Here is a 22,087-nt window from a genome sequence, read left to right as displayed (position 1 = left end):
ACTTTTTGTGTATTGGTGATATTTCCAGTGGGATTTAAGCGCTCCCATTGCCTCCCACTACTGTTTTGCTGAGGTAATTGTCCGATGGCTTGCAGCTTTGTCAGAATTACACAAACTTCTCACATGCTGGATTTTTGAACAAATATATTGGTAAAAACATTATTTCTGAAAGTGAAAGTACCTTTGTTAAAATTGTAATCATGCTTTTCTGATCAGAAATAATTGTCCTTCGAAATGTTGGAAGAGCAAAGGAGTCACCCCAACACAAAAAGCTTGGCGTGTCTGTTTTGTTAAGACAGGACACAGTCTCATGAAGGTGATCGTCTTGGGGAAGTGTTTTTGCTTCTTGCACCTGCTCAAAGGTGGCTAAAGCAAAGCCAGGAGGGTGGCTGGTGGCTAATGCCGGGTGGGGATAGCTGCTGTCCCGTGTCCAAGAGCGCGATGACAGGAGCAGACTGAGGAGCAGGACGCTTGAGCTGGGAAGAGTTAGAAGAGGGATGGATGAGAAGGGTCTGGGCTCGCGGAGAGAACAGGGCTGTGAAAGCGGGGACGGCGTGGCTCAGGCTGAGGAGGGGAAGGGTGCGAGGGGGTGAAGCCCCGCCAGTGCCACGTTGCATGGGAGGTCCCTGCGCCCCAGGCTCGCGTGGGCTCTGCGCTGCCCGGGCGCGGCGGGGCCGGGCAGGTGCGGGGCTGGCGCTGCTCCCCCGGCGGGGCGGGGCGGGGCGGGGCGGGGCAGCGCGGCCGCCCTCGGGCTCGGCAGCGGGGCCGAGCGGCGCCCGGGATGTTCAACCGGGCCGTGAGCCGGCTCAGCAGGAAGCGGCCGCCCTCAGGTAACGGGGACGGGGGCGGCGACCCCCGGGCGAGCCCGCGGCTGCCCCCGCCGGGGAAGCGCCGGGCCGGGCTGCGCTGCGCTCCGGGCCGGGCTGCGCTGCCCGCGGCCCCGCCGGGGAAAGCGCGGAGCTCACGGCGGTCCCTGGGCCCCGCCGGCGCTCGGGGCCGGGGCCGAGGCTGCTCGGGGCCCCTCCGCCCCGCAGCGAGTCCGCGGGTTCGCGGGGGATGCGGCTCTGGGAGCGCCGGGGAAGGAGCGCGGCGCTTCCCGCTGAGCGCGGAAGAGGGAACTGGGTCCTGCTCGGGCTTGTGCCTCGGCAGCCAAGTTTCAGTCGGAGCTGCTGCTGGTACCAGCGGCGAGGCGATAGCCCAGGACATCAGAGCGTGGTTGTTCGAACTGCAAATTGACTTTGAGGAGTTTGCTTTTGGAGGGAGCCTTTTAGGCTGGAATGGGGGTTTCTAAGGAGTAATAATGTAGGACATCACGGTTCTCTCTGTAGACAGGCGGTGTGGCGTGGCTGTGTGTTTTGTATCCCCGATGCTGCCAGCCTGTCGGTTCCAAGGGGCTGATGTCTGATATCTGTCACTGCTGAGACATTTGGGGCAACAGTTGCAATCTCCAAATCCTAGAAAATAACACTGTGCAGGAAGAAGTTGCAGTCTTTCTAAGAAAAGCCAGATGAGATCTTTGTCTAGAGTTGTTTGGGTTTTCTGGGGTTTTTTTTGGGTTGGGGTTTTCGGGGGGGGGGGGGGGGGGGGAGGCGGGAAGGGGGTGTTTTAAAGGATATATGTCTGGTGAACGCTTCCAGAGATGCTACAAAAGAGGAACGTCCCTTCAGTTTCCTTCCTTATAGTTAAAAGTGGAATCCAGTAGCCATCTGTTGCTAGAGACGGTCGAAAGAGGATGTTGAACCTCATGCTCTGAACAACCAATGAGTGTGAAGGACAGCTCTGCTGCAGCAAAAAGGTCTAAAATTCAGCTGCTACTAGGAAAAAATTTGTGTGAGGATTCATCCGCTGATGCTTGGATACATGGAAAGTAAGGGAATTTTCCCTTTCCAGCTGCTTGCTTATGAAGTTTCCCACTGCTTCATACCTTGGATTTATTAATTCCAGACTGGTGATTGTTGCTGGGTAGGCATTCTGGTGACTGTAGGACAAGACAAGGTATTCAGAGTGCTTTTAAAGTAATAATAAAGGCTCATGGCTTGCAGCTTTATGATCTAGGTGGATAAGGGGAGGTGTGATCAGAAGTTCTTCAAAAAGAAATGGAAGCTGCTTTTCTTGTTGTACCTTAATGCTTAGCTACAGAATAAGGAATATGCTGTTTGCATGGTGCTTTTGTCATTGTGAGTGTTTGTGGGGCAGTTGTTGTTTTACAAGGGCTGTGCAGAAGGTGTGTGTGGGAAGGGGACGGGCAGAACAGGCGTTGAGGAAGGGATGTGTTCAGCGGGATTCTGCGAAGGGTGTGAGTCTGTGCTGCTTGATATGGTGCCACAAAGGCCACGGTATCAACAGCTGGAGAGTGGCAGCAGCTTGGGAAACCATTGCAATGTGCAGTGCTTCTGGAAGGCAGAGTGAGCAGCATGTCTAACTCAATTAGCTGCGTCTGAATCACTCAGTTTGATGGGTTCCCACAGGTTTTTGTTTTTCGTGCTTGTCAAAAACAAGGGCAAGGACTGTGAGTTCTGACCTGCAAAGTTGTATGTATTGAGGGTATCGACACTTCCTGGGATTTCAGTCCACGTTCCTGTGTGGGGGATGCAAATATTTGGCATTTTTGATAGCACTCTTCAGCTGATAATTACGGCGTTATTAGTGCTGCACTTACCGTTCTGCCGCGCACAAAGAGCCTTTATCCGCAGCCTGCTGCTGCAGTGCTATTGTGTGGTGGGAAAGCAGCTTCTGCGAGGTTTACCTCTAAAATAATGCTCCAGATAATGCAACTGCCTGTTTGCTGGCTTAGCGTGGAGTGCTCTGAAGAGTGGTGCAGTTAAAAGAAGCACTCAATCATTTGCTGCGTTGGTAGGAGCAGCTGGCTGCTCTCTGCACATCGTGCGAGCGGCTGCGTCTCTGAAGCAGATTTCCAACTCAGTGGAAAGTTTGCTTCAGCAGCAACTCTCACAACTGTGCTCTGTTGTGTGTGCCTTGCTGCCTTTCTCTGCCTCTCGGTTCCTAACCCGTGTAAAAGACGGCAAGCCCTGCTCTGAAATTTAATTAGTGTATCATAATGTAATAAATGTACTGTAGTGTAAGAAATGTAGTTAGCTCATTTATCATCTGATGCATATTTTGGGTGTTACTCTTACAGAAATACCAGTGGGAGAACTGCCATTTTGTAATGCCCTTTTTGATGCACAAAATTATCTCCCGTTTTTCAGTAACAGCAAATGTCTGCCTTCCTCATTTAAATGATCATACAAATGTATGTACATTTTGGTTGTTGTTAAACAATGGTATCAGGCTTGTTGTTTCCAAGGGTATGTTACCTAACTTTGTCAGTAGATTATTTTAACAGGAAAAAGTTATCTTTTTACAAATATCGGAGAGAAATAGGTGTCAGGAGGATCATTCATGTAACTACACTTACTTCTATATTGCCTCCTCAAATAAATTGTTTCAGACTCATTAATTTGCACTTCACTGAAAGTATCATTTTTACGGTAATTTAGTAATAGAGATGGATTTGGGAATCAGCTTCTGGAGTCATTTCTGGGGAAAGCCTCTTTCCTGTCTTTTAAACTCTTTTAAAAATTCTGGGAGTCACATATCAAATCTGCTATGTGAAACCAGCCTGTGGAGTGGGAAGTTATGATCCTGACTGGGGGGATATCGGGTCACTTTTGTGTTAGAATAAATGTTGGAGATGGCATTTTTAATGGGATATAATAAAAATACCCAGCAGTTTTAATATCCTCATAACATTTCAGGGTGTTTCCTACTGTCATGTGCAGCCTATTTATGTTTGTGCTGAGGGGAAATGTTGATGTTTCACGGTGGTTGCAGAGGAACACTGGACATGGGGATTAATGGTGCTCAGCCTGGTGTCCCCAGCCTTGGGTTGGGCAGTGCTGGGAGCTGTAGCCTGAGCTGAGCCGGGATTGCACCTTTGGAGGCACCTGAGACATCCCACAGCCCCTGCCCTGGGGACATCCTGGCTTGAATAAGTGGGGCAAGGGGTAAATGGAAGGACTGCAGTGGGCAGACAACCTTTGTCTCTGTACCACAGTATTTTTGGGGTTGTGGGGAGCTGGTTAAGTGAGGAAACAAACCATCCTGTACAAGGCTCAACAGAATGGACGCTAGGAAGAAGTTGTGTAGGTCCTCCCTTCAAAACCAAATTTTGTTCTATTAAGGCTGTAGGAGGAGAATGCAGGGAAAAGGGGAGCAGGGTCATAGGAGAGAGCAGGGTTTGGAGGCTGACAGGGAGGAGTGGAGGGAGAACATAAATGGAGGGGTAGATTTGGGCTGTGCTGGGTAGGCTGGAAGGGAGAGGAAGCTGGGGAAAATGATGAATCAGGGAGGATAGAGAATGGCCAGCAGTAAAATGGGAGATCAGTCAAAACAGCAGAAGAGAAGCAAATTGATGTATCCTGGGTTTGTGGAAGGAGTTATTCCATCCTTTGCTCACCAGAATTTTTTTTTAGGTTCTCAAGGGCCTGGGTCCGCATTGGCTCATTGAAACACATGCTTTTCAATTCAGATTTGGCTGGAGAAGAAACACTGGAAATCAAATGTTCCCCCCTTGTGTTGTGTGCTAACTCCTGTGTTCAGTGAGGGAATGGCCTGTTTCTGCAGGCCACGAGCAGCTGCACCCACAGAGCTGCCATTCCCCTCCAAGGCGAGCGGGATCGTAACAACGCATTCAAGCTCCTCGGGGGTTTTGGTGTTCTGCTGCAATATACTTGGCCATTCCCACTCCAGTCTCACGGATTTTGCTGAGATTAGATGCTCAAATACTTTGAGTCAGGTTTCTAAAATAAATTTTTTCATGTGCTAATCAAGAACCACATCCTTTTGCACAAAGGGGGGCAAACTGAGGCGGTGTTAACTCGCTGTGCTCGTGTCACATGTGAAGGCTGCAGTTGTGGTTTGGAGACAATCCTTGGGGTCTGGCTGCTGAGCTTTAAGCTAGCAGAGTGTTTTTCATACAAAACCCCCTCTCCTATCAAGGCAGCAGAGATGTTCATTCATTTAGAACAGTTGGTAAAACACACAGACTCCACGGGTCCCTACCAACCAAAGCTCAGGAGGCTTTGCTGTCATGCCAATATTCTGTAGGGCTTTAACCTTTGCATTATTTCCAGTTACCACCTGGAAAGGACATCTGGTAGTGTGTATTTGTATGTATAATATATATAGTATTTCTGCATAGTTTGTTTTTTGAGATACTTAGTGAGGATTAGTTTCATGGTGAAAGAAGAGTTTTTGAAAGCAGAGCTTAAGCAGAAGTTAGTCAGATCCAGATTTCCAGTAAGATGGTAGGGAGAAATTGAGGAGTTATAAATAGAAGCTCTGCTGGTTACAGTAAGAGTTCTGTGCATCTCTCCAGTGCGTAGTGACCTGAAGTGCAGCTCTTATCCTTCTGACTTCACTCCTCTCTTCCCAGGGCATTTTGTGAGAGGAGAGGAGGCTGAGCACTTTACATCTGTGCTAAGAGTTTTTCAGATGAGCAGTAGCATTCCTGGAGTTTTTCCAAGTAATAGGTTTTCTGAAGGGTAGCCAGCAAACAGGGCTTTTTTTGCCATCACCAGCCTCAAATGAAATGCACTTGTCCCTGGGATAGAGAAAATAGAAATTGTATTCCATCTTTCCTATCTGTGAGAAGGCTGGCTGGCAGATCAGATGTGGGCACAGTCCAGTACACCTTAAAAAGGAGAATTTCAGTGGACTTGGAAACAAACAGTGACATCACCCTCTTGCCCAAAACCAGGTTGACTGAGCTGGAGTGAGGCTCTTCTGCTGGGTGTCTTTCCTCCCATTAGACTGGGTTAACATCTTGGACTGATTCTCCTGCTGAACAAACCATTATTTTTCTTTCTCTCTCTGCTTTTACCCAACCTCCAGCCTCCAGTGAGGATTCTTTTCTTAAAAATAAATTTCACATGTGTGACTGACCAGGAGTTGCTTTAGAGCACCCAGTGTTGTTGACGGTGCCAGAACAAAATATGGACTGTGGTCGTTGTATTCCCCAGGCAGAAGGGGCTTGAACTGCTATAAAACAGTGTCAGTGCCTCCTTACATGCTCCTGAATTGTATGGCTGTAAGGAGTTTTTCCCTCCTTCCAGGCAAAGCAGGATTCAAGTGTCTGTGTGTGTGTGTGTTTATTTTCAGTTTCATGGTGTTTCCTTTAAAGAGAGCAGCTGAAATCAAGGGTGCAGGGGAAAATGGGGGAGACATCCGTGTGACTGATATTTGTAATTTCTAAAGAAGATGCTGGTGTTTTCAACTTTTTTTTTTTTCCCCAGAGATAAATGACATCGAGGGCCACCCAAGCAGCAGCCACCAAACCTTGAAAGGCACCTCGAAATGGGCCACGTCCCTGGAGAGCCTCCTCGAAGACCCGGAAGGAGTGAAACGGTTTAGGGTCACTATATTAAATATGGATATTTCCATAAAACAAAGTCAGGTGTTGAAGCAGAATGAGCCTCAGCACGAAGGGTGCAGCTGTGGCAGTGCTGTGAACAGAGGCACACATCCCTCTAGATGTGTGCCCTGAGCAGAGCTGGAGCTGTGCCGCTGGCTGAGCTGCTGAGGCAGCACCTCCTGCCCCCTGCCACTGCAGCCTGTGCTCCAAAGGCACGTGCAAGACTTTTGGCTGCATCTTTCTAATGGGACCTATCTGCTCTTGCAAGGATTAACAAGTTCCTGTTGGATAAACTGCAGTCCCTGAGCCACTGATCCCTCCCTGCCAAGCATTCTGTATCACTGAGATCCCGGGCTCTCGATTCTCACACCTTGTCCTTAAGCAATGAGTTACCAGGAGCAATCTGATGACTCTGTGGCTCTTGCTCTGTGTTTAGCAGCTCTACTGAAAATATTCCCTTTCAGTTTACTACAAAGTGTGGGCTGGTGCAGCTCAAAATGGCTTGAAGTTTAATTAGGTGAGGGTGGTGAGTTGGTGTTTGAAGGCCTTCTTGCCATTTAGGATGTAAGAATGGGAACTGCCTACTTGAAAGTGCTTTTGCCATACCATACTGATAAAATGCACTGGGATAAAATGGTTTCCTACCAGACTGGTTCGGAAAATGAGGTAAACAAGAATTACAAAACACTGATTTTGAATTCTTAAAAAAAAAAAAAAAGGAAAAGTAATCTTGGTGCTATTCAACTCCTGGCATTACTTAGTCTCTGTTTTCTAACACTTGAAAGAGAACACTGATGATCTCAGAGCTATAAAAGTTTCAGTCATTATATTTCATAAATAAATTTAATGTACATTTTTCCCCTTTTAAAGCATGCCTCACTTTTGGAGGAATGTGCTGTGTTTAAACACCATAGAGAACACAGCTACATCTTCTGCTTCAGTGGATTTATTGCCACTGATGATCACGTTTAGAAACACTTTCATTTGTAGAGATTTTACTCATTACAAAAGTCAGAAAGGTACTACATGAGAATCCCAAGTGATCTGTGACTCTCATTAAAATAGTTCATTTTACTCACCTGGTAATGAATGAATATATTTTTTGGATTTCCCTTTGAGCAGTGGCTGTAAAAGTGCTCGAGCTATTTAAGGGAGACTGAGGAGATCATTCCTGTGAGTTACTGATATGGTCTGAGATTAGATGTAGCTCATCATCCTCCTGGAATGTGCTTTCAAAGTGCAGAATATCAGAGTGTTCAGTATTAGTTGTGCAGATGCAGTGGTTCTGTTGCACTGGGTTGGGTAAACTCACGGTTAAGTTAATTTTAGGCAGCTCCTAGTTCTAATAGCTGTAGTAGGAAGAGGGAAAACCAACTGAGAAATTGCATCCTAATGTTTGTGTGTTTGTTTTTTGCTTTCCTAGGAGTTTTTAAAGAAAGAATTTAGTGAAGAAAACGTTTTGTTCTGGTTAGCATGTGAAGAATTTAAGAAAACACAGGGAAAAAAGCAGGTATGTTTCCTAAATAAATTCTGCTTGTCAACGAAGTTTACTTAGCAGAGCTGGAGCTAAAACATCTCTGTTGCATAATGTGCTTTGTGTGAATGCAGATAAATATATTTGAAGAAATTGCACTAAAATCATCCTGGTGGAATTGTTTGGAAACAAAGCCAGTTCTACTTCAAATCAAAACCAACTGCTGAAATTGTCAAGTTTCCCATGTTTTGAAAACTGAACTTTTTGTAGTTTCTAGGGAGTAGCAAAACTTTTGTTAATTCAGTGATGTTGCATCGTCTTGTTTGCAAATATAAAGATATTTCATTCAGAACTTTTTTAGAGCATAGCAGCTAATACATGGAAATTTACACCACTGTGATGTCTCAGTGGAACATAAAAATAACAAATGGCACAAACAAAAATATTTTACAGCACCAAAAGAAAATATTTTGCCTTATGAAATTACAAGTTACAAAACAAAAGGGGTCTGTTTAAACTTTTTTGCTTAAATATTTATCCAAATTGATGTATACCTGCAGAGCCTTTTCATTTTGATGACAACTCTCTCTTTCTAGTAGGAAATATTCTATTGGAAAATTTTTCAACCATCCACCTCCTGTAAGATTTTTTCGTTTGGTTTTTTTTCCACTATGTAGATCTTGTTTTACATTTAGATCCACCAGGAACAAAGGATCTACTTTCACATTTAGACCTTGAAGCCCACAGAGCCAGGCCTAAACTATGAACCATGTTTAGTCTGCTTGTTTCTGAAAAAGGTTTTGTGTGGTTTTTTTTGTTGTTTATTTCATTGTTTTCTTGAGAAAATTTAAATTTATCTGCTCTTTAAGAGAAAGATTCTGTGAGCTTGAAATTAAGTAGTTTCAAAACTCCAAGTGAGCATCACTGTCCTTGAGAGTCAGACTCCTAAAGCTTTTTTTTTTTTTTAAATCCCCCTTTTATGTTTTTTACCTTAGTGCACCTCTTGTTGCCATGGCACATTTTAGCACCATGAGGAGGTGAAAGTGGGGAAAATGCCCCTTAAACCTCTTCCAAGTGGGATTATATGTGCTTGGAGAAACATCAGAAATGCCAAGGAATAGGAATCAGGTGGGAGAGCTGGGTTAGGAGAGGTGTTATGAAGTGCAGGTGTAAGAGGTGTCCACACTGCAGGATTCCTCTCAGTCAAATATTGTCAGCTGAAACAGTTTCCCAGAACATTTTCAGCAATAGCAATTTCCCTGTTTTTCCAAACAATGTATTTTGGGGAGGGAGTCTACTTTTTGTAAATATCCTGTGTTTTGCACTGAAAAAAACGTTCCCCTCAAAACAGTGTGCTGGGTTTAGTTGTATTTTTTTGGTATTGATAAATCCATAAAAATACAACAATACTATTTTTTGCAAGAAGAGGGAAATGTTCCATTTGACTGTGAACCCTGTAGCATTTAGTAGTTTCAGCTTTGTGTATTCAGCTGCTTCCCTCCCTCATTAAGGTCCACGAATGCAGAAAGTCTTGAGGAAAGCACAACCAGTCAGTCGACTTTTCTGTAAAGTCCCACGCCTTCAGTGGGATAATAATCATATTTTCCCTTGCTAAATGATTTCCATATTTTCAGCTGATTTAGGATTGCTAATTTAGGATGCCAGTACAGAAAGTGGTGAAGTGATGTGCAGGGATAGGAGCTTAGTGAATCCTTCAATGAATTGCCAAATGAATGGACAGAGGCTTAACTAGGTTCTATTTAGGTTCATTATTCAGTACCAGTCATTCCACAGCATGGTCATCTTGGAGTCTGGTGCTGCCCAAATTATTATAACTTGCTGAATAAATGTGCTTTAGAATGACACAGACTTACAGTAAGTTTTTGTAGCTACTGCTTATGGGTGGCTTTGTTTAGATAATTTACAAAGCTAGGAAAAGCACTAAAAATAGAAATCTTTCCAGTGTTTATGGTAACATGAAGTGTGGATTTTTCTTCTGAAAGTGACTCTTGCAGAAATCCCTTTGCATCTCTCTATTGTGAGCACAGTAGTCTAAAACCAGTCTTTTACTTGTTTTGTAATTTGCTTCTCCTTAAAACTGGCTTCCCACACAGATTAGCTCATAGACCCAGAGACTCTTGGTCAGATGAAGCTGATATCAATTTAACCCAGATTGGAGCGAGTCCAGAGATGCTGCAAGGGCTGAAGCAGCTCTGCTCTGGAGCCAGGCTGGGAGAGCTGGGGGTGTTCAGCCTGGGGAAGAGAAAGCTCCAGAGAGACCTTCCAGGGCCTAAAGGGGCTCCAAGAGAGCTGGAGAGGGACTTTGGACACGGGATGGAGGGACAGGACAAAGGGGAATGGCTTCAAACTGACATTGGGCAAGTTTAGATTAGGTATAAAGAAGAAATTCTTTACTGTGGGGATGGTGACACACTGGAACAGGTTTCCCAGAGAGGTGGTCAATGTCCCATCCTTGAAAACATTCAAAGCTAGACTGGATGGGACTCTGAGCAATCTGATCTAGTCAAAGATGTCCCCTGTCCCTGCAGGGGGTTGGAAGTAGCTGACATTTAAAGTAATTTCAAACCCAAACCATTCCATGACTCTATGAATGGGATTCTTTTCCCCCAATTTTTAAAGGATGAGATAAACTTTTCATTACTTGATGTGAGAATGCTGGCATGGGGCTCTACTTGGTCAGTTTAAACTTGCCCAAAGGTCACCACATGAGCAGTGGGTTAAGCACCCATTGTGCCAGGGATATTTATTATTATCCTTCCTGTGTCAGCCTGGGGCAGTGTTTGGTTTTGCACAGGCTGCTGTTCCATCAGGGTGGATGATTCAGGGGAGCAGGGGAGATTTTTGGCAGCTGCAGAGCGAGGCAGCAGGCAGACTGCATTGCTGGTCTGGCCAGGTTTTAGATGAACTGGGTTCAGCCCATCTTCTTGCAGCAGGAAGGTACAGACTTTTCCCCTCAGCTCAAGACACATCTCTGTAGTTTAGAAACAACAACAACAAAAAGGATAATCCTTTAGAATTGTATTTAAAATAGAAATTTAACATTTAGTGAAGATTGAGAAAGCAATTAGGTGAAGTCCACTCGTAGCAGTGAGCTCTGCTGCCACCCACGTGGCCCTTGTGTTAGGGCACGTATTTAATTATTGAAATGGGAGTGGTGGGGATAAGGGAATAAAATTCAACTTTAAATATTTTGTTGGGGTTTGTCATGTGTTGTTGCATTTGTGACTGTTAATGAAATAAACAACATGTCAGTCATACTGCTTCCCAGGGTTTAAATGTTTCTCCTCTTGAAGCTGAGCTTCAAAAATAAATTACAGATTGTAATAAATGCTTACGGGAAATATTTTCAGCTATTGCTAAAACCCACCAGAATATCCATGTTGGAGTTTTGTAGTGAATGATTCCAGGACAAATTCAGGAGTTTCTTCTGTTGCTGCCCATGTGGAATGTAACAAGGGTTTAGCAGGGCTGGGTAATGCTGCACAGCTGCTGACTGCTGGGAGCCTGGTCTGATGAGCATCTGGGGCTCCCATTCACCTCATTTGGGAAAGACACATGCTTGGGAGCTGAGTTTGACCTTAGGAAAGGAAGTGGGAAAGAATCTTGTATCCACTTGAAACAGCGAGGGGGGTTGCTGCAGACAGAACTTTGTGCTCCAAATGGGAATCTGGCACGGACGCTGGGGCGAGCACACAGATGGAACTGAGGACTGCCAGAAATCCTTTAATAACCACCTGCGAACAAGATCCCAGTTTAGGAGCTCTTTTAGTTCCAGAGCAGAGTTCCCTGTGCTGAGGCTTTAGTTTCAGGCAGATGCAGAGCAGAGAATGCCACTGACTGAACAGGGACAATCTCTGCCTCCTCCACCTGAACCTGGCTCTGCCTGAGTGACACTTGGGGGGTGTATGAGCACACTGGCAGCTTTGACTGTTCTTTCTTTTTAAAGCAAATTATAAGCTGTAGTTAATCAGCTGCTGTACCACTGAAGCACAGACATGGCAGAGCAGTTCTATTTGCAGCAGAATCTGTAATGTTCAGCTGTGTATTTCCATATTTCCCCACTGCTATAAAGCCAGGTCCCCTGTGTCTCTCCAATGGCCTCCTCTCCCTACCACAGCTCTTTCACTTCCTTTCTTTGTTATTCTTCCTCACAAAATCCAAAGAGCCTCCGTGTTTCACCAGCCTCCCACACAGTCCTGTTGTTCCCCTCCATGCTCTTTAAAGTTCCTCACAGTTACTTCCAGTTTTGTATTTCCTCTCAAGCCTCCCTTTGCTCTTTCTCTGCAGTGCCCAGCTTGCTTCTGTGGCCTTGGGCAAGCAGCACCTTGTGCTGGGGCTGGTGAGGAGCTATTCCTGCCTTGACTAGCCAGCAGCAAAGGACACCCTGGCAGTTCAAGTAGAGCAGATAACTTTTGAGCATATACTGCAGCTTTTCCCTGGGTGCATGTGCTGCTTTTCCTCTCCCTTTCTTTTCTCCTGATGATTTTCCATTGACTCAGCAGGAGGGTAATTTTTTTTCTCGGTCCTTTGCCCCTCTCTCAAGTATGGTTGAAACTGGACAGCAGGTTCTAAAGTTGTTTAGGTGGGACTGGCAATGCAATTGCTCATGCAATAATAGCTAAAGGCCCCTTCCCTGTGCCTGCCTTAGGACATTAACTTTGCCACTTGTAGCAGTCACACCTCTGATCTCTTGGATTAATTGCTCATTTAGAACAGAAGGGGCTGACCCAGTCCTCCCTGAGAGGTGAAACAAGTTGGAAATTGTTAAAAACAGTTCATTTGTGGCCTAATGTACCTGGCACATAATGTTCTACCTACCAGATGAATAAGTTTTAAATAGGAATACTAGAGAATGGGTATCCCCTTCAGCAGTGAGAGTGAGCTCTTTAAGCCCCCTGAATGCTCAAACACATGCAGCTTTTCTTCTAATTATCCCCAAGTGTAAATGTACCTCAGCTGTAAAACATGGAAGTAATTCTGAGACTCCTTCATGGGCTGGGTTTAAATGCTTCCTTCTTCAAGCCCTATCCCCATCAAAGGCACAGCCCTTTACCTGGTGCTGGTCTGGAGCTGTGATTGCTCATTAGAGGTACCCAGGGATGACCCAGAGCAGCTGCTGCTGGGTTGCTTTCAGATTGCAGAATTCAGATTGCAGCAGCGGGGCTTGGATCTTGCCTGGCTTGTGGCTCTTTCTCCTCTCTGGCTTCCTCTTATCCAACTGTCTGGTTAAAGAGGTCTTTCACTGAATTTCAGGGAATTGTGGCCCCTCACTTTGAAGCTTAAAGATGCTGGTGGGGTCGAGATGTTATCACTGTTACTGGTTTGACAAGGGAAGAGCTCTGAAATCAGGGCAAATACCAACAAACAGCTTTATGCAGGTCACACCCTTATTTATCAATTCTCAGAGGCTATTGAGAGTCTTATCTTTACCAGTTAGCCAATCATGTAGTCGGTGTTGTAGGTGAGCTGCTCTGAGGTCATGGTTAAGACAAAGTGTGTGGTGTGACAAGGTTGCCTTACAGTGGTGTGAGTTAGACACTAACTTCACTTAGTTTTCCCTTGTAGTAAGCTCCCAGGTTTTTTTCCTCTGGGTTTCTTGCCCATACTGATGATCTGTTAGGAAAAAGAGTCTTCTCAGAACTGAACACAAGGTCTAGTTGATGATGCTGAGCAGTCTCACACTGGCTACTGAGATTCAGACATCACAACCTGCTGAACACTGGTAGCTTTTGCTAATATCAGTGTAGGCTTGGCCTGTAGAGGTGTTTCTCTTCCAGTACAAATGAATATACACAAGTAGGCTAATCTATATGTATTTGTTACTTTTTTTGAAATTCAGAATATATTTTGGGTTTAGGAGATGAACCTCAAGAAGTGACCTACAGAAGTGTCCAACAAAACGTTACCCAATCAGAGACCATTTCCACAGGAAATAATTCTTTTAATAAATTCCATTTTAAATAATTCTTTTAAATACATGTCCTTTTGCAGATGCAAGAAAAAGCTAAAGAAATTTACATGACTTTCCTGTCCAGTAAAGCTTCCTCCCAAGTCAATGTTGAAGGGCAGTCCCGTTTGAGTGAGACCATCCTGGAGACACCTCACCCTCTCATGTTTCAGAAGCTCCAGGACCAGGTAAAGTTATTTACTTCAATAACACAGTTTTGTCTGGTTATAATGAACTCTGCTTTCTAGCCACAGCATGGATTGAACAGGTAGGCATAGAACTGGGTTGATTCCATGTTGGGATATTAATGCAGCTGCTCTGAGGTATTCCAGGTTCTTGGCCCCATCTCACTACGACCAATTAATTAAGAGATTCATTACAATCATCCTAATTCCAGCTCAGGGCTTTCCTGGAAAACTGGATGGAGTTTTCTCCTGGGTTCCTGTGTGGGTGGCTTGAGAATCGCCCTGACTAACTCAGTGCCTTCATTTTCCTGTGTATTCACTTGTTCTGAGTCATTGCTGATGTTTGTTTTGTAGTTGCCACTGGTTTCCTTGAGAGCTTAAGGTTCTTTATTTTACTTTGCTTTGGTATTTATATTGATATGAATATAACACAATTTTCTGAAAACCCTCCTCTTCTGTAACATGCAAGACTTAGAGGAGTTGGTCTCTGCTTTGCCTTTTCCTAAAGAACTTGGGAGGTCTGGTAGAAATTAGAAATTTTGCAGGCATGTCTTTGGGTGGTAAATTTTCTTGATATTCAGCTGATTTCAAAGCATAAGTTATGAAGTGAGTCATTCTTATCTGCAGCTTTCCAGCACTTGCAGTACTATTTTTAATTCCTGTACCATCCTCAGGACTACCTGTATTTTCCATTTGGCTCTTTCCTTTTGTGGAGAAACAGCACAGCAATTTAAACAGTGTTTTCAGCCCATTTCAATCAGGTATTGAATACATTGTTTGGGCACTGGCTGGGTCAGTTGGAGGGGTCTGAGGGGCAAAGGCTCTGCTGTTTTTCAGGCAGATTCCAAGACATTAGCAGTGGAAATACCTGAAATCAAATTTCCATGTGAAGAAACAGAGTTTTTCATGGGAAAACTTCTGACTTGGGGGAAGGGAGAGAAATGTTCTGGTAGAGCTCAGCACTGCAGTTCAGGGTGAGTGACTGTAAGAGTGAAGCTGGAGAAAATACTGGAGTTAAAGTATTTGCTATTTCACAAATGACATGCACGTGGAGAGCCAAGGATTATTAATACCTGAACTGGAAACATACTGGACTAGTGGTAGAGGAATCCCACTAGTGTGGGAAGAAATTCTGTGAGCTTTTAAAAACAAATGCAGAGCATTTGTGGGTCATTGCAAGATTCCAGTGCTTGAAGCTACTGTTTATTGCTGTTAGATAATGGCTCAGAAGAGTTATGGTCTTCTCTAGTTTTCAATCCTTATAAAGTTATGAAGAGTGGTGTAATTTGCTCTGTGAAGAGCAGTGTTAACCACTGCTGGCTCAGTGGGTCTGGAGTAGAAAAAGGCAGAGCTGGAAAGCCACACTCTGCTCTACAGCAGTGCTGGTAACAACAGCTTCAGGTCTCCAGAGAGCTCCTGATTTAACTGGGGATCTGGTGGGGTGTGGGCTGGGGCCATGGGGTGGCCTTAACTGCCCCCAAGCCATTTGTTTGTGCTGAATGGAGTGGTGTTAGAGTAGTTCATATTTCGTGTGCTTCAAAATACTTGTGGGGTAAATGTTCCTGCTCCACAAAGGCAGTGAGAGGAGGGAGGGAGGGAGGGAGGGAGGGGGAAAGAGGGTTCTGCTTTGGCACGTGGTTATGAACTCTGCTCTCTCTGTATTTGGCTGACCAGACTGCAGAAGATCTTGGTCTTCAATGCTCTTTCTCTCTGGGAGATGCTTTAAGTGATACCAGGAGCAAGAGGGGTCTAAGTTCTTCACACAGATGTGACGTTTTAACAGCAAACATCTTCCTTACAATTTTTTTTTCCCCTGAGCTGGTTGGATGAATTTAATTGTGTTGTAGTTAGCCAGTGCCAGGAGGTAAAATTTGACTTTGCTTAACTCAGGAAGAGTTAAGATCCTGAAGATCAGAGTCTATACAGAGTGGGTATTTGGGGATTTTTTTTTTCATATTCCAAAATGTATCTTAAAAAATAATATTTCCACAGTTTTAGACATGAATTTAAATATTTAAATATGTAAAGAAATAGTGATTAGTAAAATCCACCATGTAATTTACTTATAAGGGAGCTACTTTAGCAAATGCACAGACAAGAACAGTCAAGTTTTGGGTGTTTGCCTGTATTTGTCCAGGTTCCTCAAGGATGTGAAATGAAAAAGCAGTTTGAGATTGTTTTTTTTTTTCCTCCTGCCAAACAGGTAATGGTTGTAGTGTCAGTTAGAAGTGAGGCCTGTAAAGGTAAAGATGAGTTATCCACACATGGAGTAGCCACATCTGCAGGTCAGAATTTAGAAATTTGTCTTGGAAATTCAGTTACTCTGAGTATCATAAAAAATGATCAGTCCTGAAACATGACTCAGAGAGGCTCCACCAGTGAAATAATAGACTGAGGGTGATGCTGGCTTTGGTTTTGCCTCAATTATAGTTTTGAAGTTTACTTTTTTCCTGTCCCCTCTGTTTCAAGACCAAGCAAAATATAGTCCTGACCTTGACACCTGAACAGATTCCAAGCTCCTCTCCCAGCCCCTTTGTTTTCAGAAAACTCAAAAAAAGAGTTGTAGCTTTTTTTTTGTCCACAGAGGGTATAAATAGAAGAGCAGCAGTCATGCTGAGGGATGAGCCTGAACTCAAGCCCTGGGAGAGAAAAGCTGTACTTGGGGCTGACTTCATGTTTCCATGCTGGCTGTGAGAAGCTCTTGGCCTAGTGAAAAGTGTATTTACACAAATTTAATCCACCAGCAATTTAAACCCACGTTTTAACTGGCAAAATACATCTGTATCAGGTCAGCTCTTTGTGGCAGGTTCCTGCAATTGGCCTGAGACCAGTCTTGCCATTTGGTCCAAAAAGAATGGGAAGATTGGCATAGGTTTAAGAAACATTGGCTAAACCAGTTGTTTCAGTATTTGTGTAAATTATTTAGAGGCTTTCCTTAGTTATCCAGTGCTCTGCTTGAGTTACTCTGCAATGTTCAGGAGTCACTGCAGTCAGCAAGGTGCATAAAAGGTGCCTCTCTTTCTTCAAAGCTCTGCTTTGTCCCTCAGAGGGATGTTCAGAGGGACAAACACGGGAGGATCTGGTCATCCCACTCAGTGACCATGGCCTGGGACCTTTCACCTTCAGTATTAGGTGTGCAAAGCTGGCTACTGTGAAAACTATAATCTGATTTTTAAACTAATGTGGACGTTATTGCCAGGAACCTACAGCATTGTTTGCTACATGCAGCCCCCATGGAGAGCTGGAAGTGTATTTTTTTTCTTCATGCCCTGCTCTGTAGTAATGCTCTAGTACAAACAGAAGGAAAGTACATTGGAATTAATGTGTCCTTCTCATTTAAAATCTCATTTCACTTAGGTACTTTGCTTTGTGTTCTTTTCCCCCCTCTTCCCAGATATTCAATCTCATGAAGTATGACAGCTACAGCCGCTTCCTGAAGTCAGACATATTCCTAAACCATAAGAAGAGCGAGGAGCAAGAGGAGAACTCACCAGAGGCTCAGACTGCAGCTAAAAGAGCATCAAGAATTTACAACACATGAGACACAATGGGTCTCTTCAGGAGAGGCAATACAATAAGGAAATTACACTCAGGAACAGTCTAGGTTTATAGCAGTTGCATTTAGGGCTTGGAAAGCTCAAAACCTTTTTAGGAGATACTTACCTTCTTAATTGCTTGAATGATTAATTGTTTTTGCATGATAGCTATTAACCAAGCACCCATGGAAGGACTGTTTCCCAGCTAAGAGGCTGAGGTATTCCTCCATAGCATGAGTTGCCTTTCATATTTCACAAGTTAAAATGCTTTCAATTCTTGTATTTTCTTTTGTGAGGCATCTTGGTGATGCAAAATGAGAGACTGCGTGGTTGGGTTTTTATTTTTGCCTTGTAATTTTTATTTGGGACTAGCTTTTACATCCTGATCTGCTAGGAGAAGCTGTTGAGGAGTACATTTCACATTAGTTTGTGGGTGAGTCATTCATAGCAAATTTAATCATAAAGGGACAGCATCTTTCAGGGTTAAGCTCTGTAGAATCCAATCCCTTCCTGTGTGACTTTGTTCTTTCAGGGTGATGTCTGTTTTGCTTTGCCTTTATTGCTGAATGAAAACACTTCCCTAGTCATGATTTTCATTTTTGTATCTCCTAAATTTCCCCCCACTTTCTTTTTTTTTTTTTTTTTTTTTTTTTTTTGCAGTAGACAATCACTTTCTTCAGAGGATGGGATAACCTCTGTTCCCTTGGGAACAAAAGCTCTAAAAGAGACAGGATCTCTGAAGAACTAACTGCCATTAGGAAATGTGACAGTAAATATCCCTCTCAGGGCACACTGATTCCAGCAAAGCTTGGCTGGGGCATGTCCCTCTTATCAGTGTGACATCAGATGCTGCTATCAGAAAGCATCTGGTCTCTCCCAGGTCTTCTGAACAATCCCTCTCTGTGCAGCAGCAGTGCTTTGGCAAAGGACCAGCAAACCAAATCTGGTTTCGTTTTACTCCATTTTTTCTGCTCAAATCACCCTGCCGAGTTTTGTTTGCCCCACAGAAGTATTTCAGGGTTTTCCTAATTGTGATTTTGGAGAGCTGCAGTGGAACAGGGAGTTGGCTTTGGGGTTCAGCCACTCTCACATGAAGCTTGAGAGCAAGGGGAATTTATTTCTGCCCTGTGCAATCCAAGGTTGGTAGAGGAAGACGCTCCCAATGAGCATTCCATGTTGTCCTGGGAATGTGTCAGCACTGCAAAGCACATTTTAGCATACAGTTTTTCATGTGTTCATTATACTTTTTGATTAATTCACTGCAGTGTTACTAAATTGCAGTTTAAGCTGGGAAAGTGTATTAGCTACTTGCTCTATTTACAAGCTTTGCAGCTGTAGTCTGGCTGTTTCCCACTCTCTCATTATTTACTCTTTCATATTTTGCACTGCTTGTCTTGAACTTTTGTTTATGTGCTGGCTAATCTAAAGGCACAGTTAGCTTTTGAACATTTTGTACTTATTTTTTTTTTGTCAGAAAGGCCAGATATGTTTCATACATTGCTGTCACTATCAATGTTTAAAATCTAAGTCTAGTTTGTCATTTTTGAGAATGCAAACTCACTAGGTAGACTTGATCATTTCTTTTAACTCTGAGCCACTCTTGCAGGTATTGTGTAAAGAAAATTGTTTCCATGGGCTTTTCCCTAGTTAGATGTAAAAGTGGGGATGGAAGTTCTGATTCTTCCCCTAGAGCTACATGCCCTGCTCATTTTTAGGAAATCAAAGAAGAGGTCAGTGCCTCTATATGCATGATGTAAGGTGTAATTCTTATGCACTGAGTTAATGTTCTTTTTATGCTCTCGAAAGATTTAATGGTGAAATCATATTACTTCAGGCACTTTCAGTGGTATTTGACCTCCTGCTTAAGCTGTATTTCAATGTTTTACTGAATGAGAATGAACTAAACATGTGCATGAATTTTTTTTTCTTTTTCTGATGGGGCCTAGGAAATGGGACCATCCAGTTCTGGACTTGCCAACTCTTTGTAATCTCAGGATTACCTCTTTTGAAAATCCACTGTAATAACAAACTCTTAATGCCTGCCACAGCAGAGGACAGAACTTCTGATAGCATTGAAGCCCTTGGGAGTGGGCAGCTTAACCAGTTTAGGACTTGGGATTTGTTTTTTTTCCCAGTGTTTGCTGCATTACTCTTAGTGATATTAAAAAATTCAGCATGGGGACATTCATGGGAAAAATGCAGAATGAGCTCTTACCACATTCATCACATGGATGCGCAGTAGATTCATTTTTAATCATATTGATTTTAAAAATGCATTAGCAAGGGAGAAAAGAGTCTTTGACTATCATGTTTTAAAATGGTAATAATAGGAGATGAAACCAGGAGCCGTATGAGCAAAGGTAGGGCGTTAAAGAGAGAAAATAAGTTTGTAGCTGCTTGTGAACACTTTCCTTGGCAATATGTTCCCTGTCAGGTACTGCCTTTGCTTGCTAAGAGCAAACACCCTACATGAGTAGACACAAAGGTGCTTTACACGACCACGAGGCAAAAGTTACTCAAAAGGAAATGTATTTTCTAGCAGCATCTCTGTGCCTATGTTTATTTCAATACCTGTTATGTTTTTAATCTAATGTAACTTGATCCACAGAATCCTTAATCTTTGAGTTGCTCTTTTACCTCAGAGGTAAAAAGTTGATTGGATCATTGTCTTTGTGCTGTCTGGGTTGGTTTGAGGGGGTTTTTTTAGAACACCAACAAGTAGACTTCAACGTGCAGAAAGCAAGGATGTTTTTCCTATTCATCAGATTATTGGTATTTTTCAGTAAAAGGGCAATCAGATTAAAACCATGCAAGCAGATGCCTGTAATTGCAATTTGTGTATATGTAGGGAAAGTTGGTGTTATTACAAACTTCTGGAAGTAGGTGACACTTGCTCCACGTGGCACAGAACAAATCACACAGACAGATGAAGAACTGTTTCCCTAGAAATAAATCCTGCATTCCAGGAACAACTGTAAACATTGCATCCAACCTCAGGCTGTAAGTGGGTGCTCAAAGTTGCTTTATGTAGAGATTAAAGATAGGATCTACTCCTCTTCATAGAACTTACACGGAAGTGATGAGCACACAAAACAAGCAAGAGAAGTTTCATGCCTGTTTGCATGCCTTAAACTCTACCCTATTTTGTGTTTCTCAGCTAAAAAATAAAAATATTCTACAAATACACCAAATCTGTGTGCTGACAGCTCTTTTATGAACACAGTTTGGGTTGAGATTGTTTCATGTCCCATAGTTAACCCCTTTCTGCTCTCAGTCCTTGCTAACACAGTTCACAGTCTGTCCTAGGATGCTGGGTTTTGCCTTGGAAGAAGGGATGGCACAGTGGGGCTCACTTCTGACTGGGCTGTGGTCTGAATGAATTGCAAATTCACTTAACAGGGGAAGATGCCCCTTGTACCTGCTCCATCTCCCATTTCTTTTGTTCCTGTTGCATTTCTTTCACTGCACTTGCCAGGCCATTGGCGTGGAGAAGGAGGGTTTGAAAAATCAGTGGGAGGGAGAGAAAAAGATTTTAATGTTTGTGTTTGAATAACAGTTTGGAATGTGCTGGTTTTTTACTGAAGATTCAGACATTTTAAGTGGGTAGCACCTGCATCTGGGCTAAAAACTAATTAGGTCAGAGAGGTCCCATACCATTCTGTGACTGGTTCAAAGCTGAAAAGTGGTATATTCTCCCTTTTATAAATTGTTTATAACTCTTTTCATCCTAAAACAGGGCAGCAAGCCTTATGCAGTCGCCCAGTTTTGCCAAATGTCTGCCCCTGACAAACCAGAAGCAATGTTTACATGACAGTGATCCTTTCCCTGTGCCAGAGGCAGTTCCTCTTGTTTTGTATCCAACACGGCTCATGTCCCAGGGCTTTTGGCAAAGCCACAGTTCAAAGCGAGCTGTGGGGCATCCTTTATCCCGAGGATCTGTGTGACTTTGCTGTGCTGCCATACAAGTGCTCAGCAGCTGCAGCCGGAATTCTGATCGCTCCAGTTCGGCAGCTTGGCTGTAATTAAGCGAAAGATGCTTCTCATCATCAGGGCTATTATATCCTGACTGATCAGTGTGCAAATCCATCGCAGCCAGGGGTTAAAAAGCGCCCCATTCCAAGGGGATGGCGGGGGAAGAAAGAGGGAAAGGCGGCATGTGGCTCCCCGCGGGAGGAAGGGGATGATGGCCAAATTTAGCAGCACCCTCTCCTGGCTCTCGGCTGAATAACGTGTAGGGATTTGGGGCTTGGAGGGAGACTCCGAGCAGGGAAAGGTCGCAGCTGCTGGTTCCTCAAACGCAACGCACTCGGCGACCTTTCTGTCAGCAAGAAGTGCTAAAATGCTGAGGCGGCTCTGTCTGTCAGTAAAGGCAGCTGATGTCGCTCTGATCAAAACTTGGGGGGATCCCCGGGCATAAGGAAGCTGGAATGGCTTTAAAGCTGGCATTACAGAGCAGATAACGCCCTGAGCTCCTGAACGTGCTGCGTGATCCGAAACTGCAGGACAGGG

The 22,087-nt window shown here is 43.9% G+C and overlaps 1 protein-coding gene and 1 long non-coding RNA gene across 3 annotated transcripts; one reads left to right on the top strand and one right to left on the bottom strand.

Moving 5' to 3' along the window:
• Positions 1-752: 752 nt before the first annotated feature.
• Positions 753-20,769, top strand: RGS10 (regulator of G protein signaling 10). 2 transcript variants are annotated; one of them, XM_069020142.1, is made up of 5 exons: positions 753-830; positions 6,297-6,415; positions 7,839-7,925; positions 13,902-14,045; positions 17,437-20,769. In XM_069020142.1, exons 1-5 carry the CDS (start codon positions 782-784, stop codon positions 17,581-17,583), a joined length of 546 nt encoding a protein of 181 aa, XP_068876243.1. In that variant the 5' UTR covers positions 753-781; the 3' UTR covers positions 17,584-20,769. The 2 variants fall into 2 exon arrangements, with proteins under 2 accessions (XP_068876243.1, XP_068876244.1); XM_069020143.1 differs by lacking the exon at positions 753-830 and adding an exon at positions 1,790-1,867.
• Positions 10,450-12,802, bottom strand: LOC138112679 (uncharacterized). Its single transcript, XR_011151802.1, has 3 exons — positions 12,729-12,802; positions 11,278-11,644; positions 10,450-10,881 (listed from the first exon to the last, which is right to left on the bottom strand). It is a non-coding gene; the product is annotated as an uncharacterized lncRNA (long non-coding RNA).
• Positions 20,770-22,087: the final 1,318 nt, after the last annotated feature.

The sequence above is a fragment of the Aphelocoma coerulescens genome, chromosome 6, assembly GCF_041296385.1.
Source record: "Aphelocoma coerulescens isolate FSJ_1873_10779 chromosome 6, UR_Acoe_1.0, whole genome shotgun sequence".
Taxonomy (NCBI): domain Eukaryota; kingdom Metazoa; phylum Chordata; class Aves; order Passeriformes; family Corvidae; genus Aphelocoma; species Aphelocoma coerulescens.
Note: the sequence above shows the minus strand (reverse complement) of the source record. Positions and strands in the feature narration are given on the sequence as shown.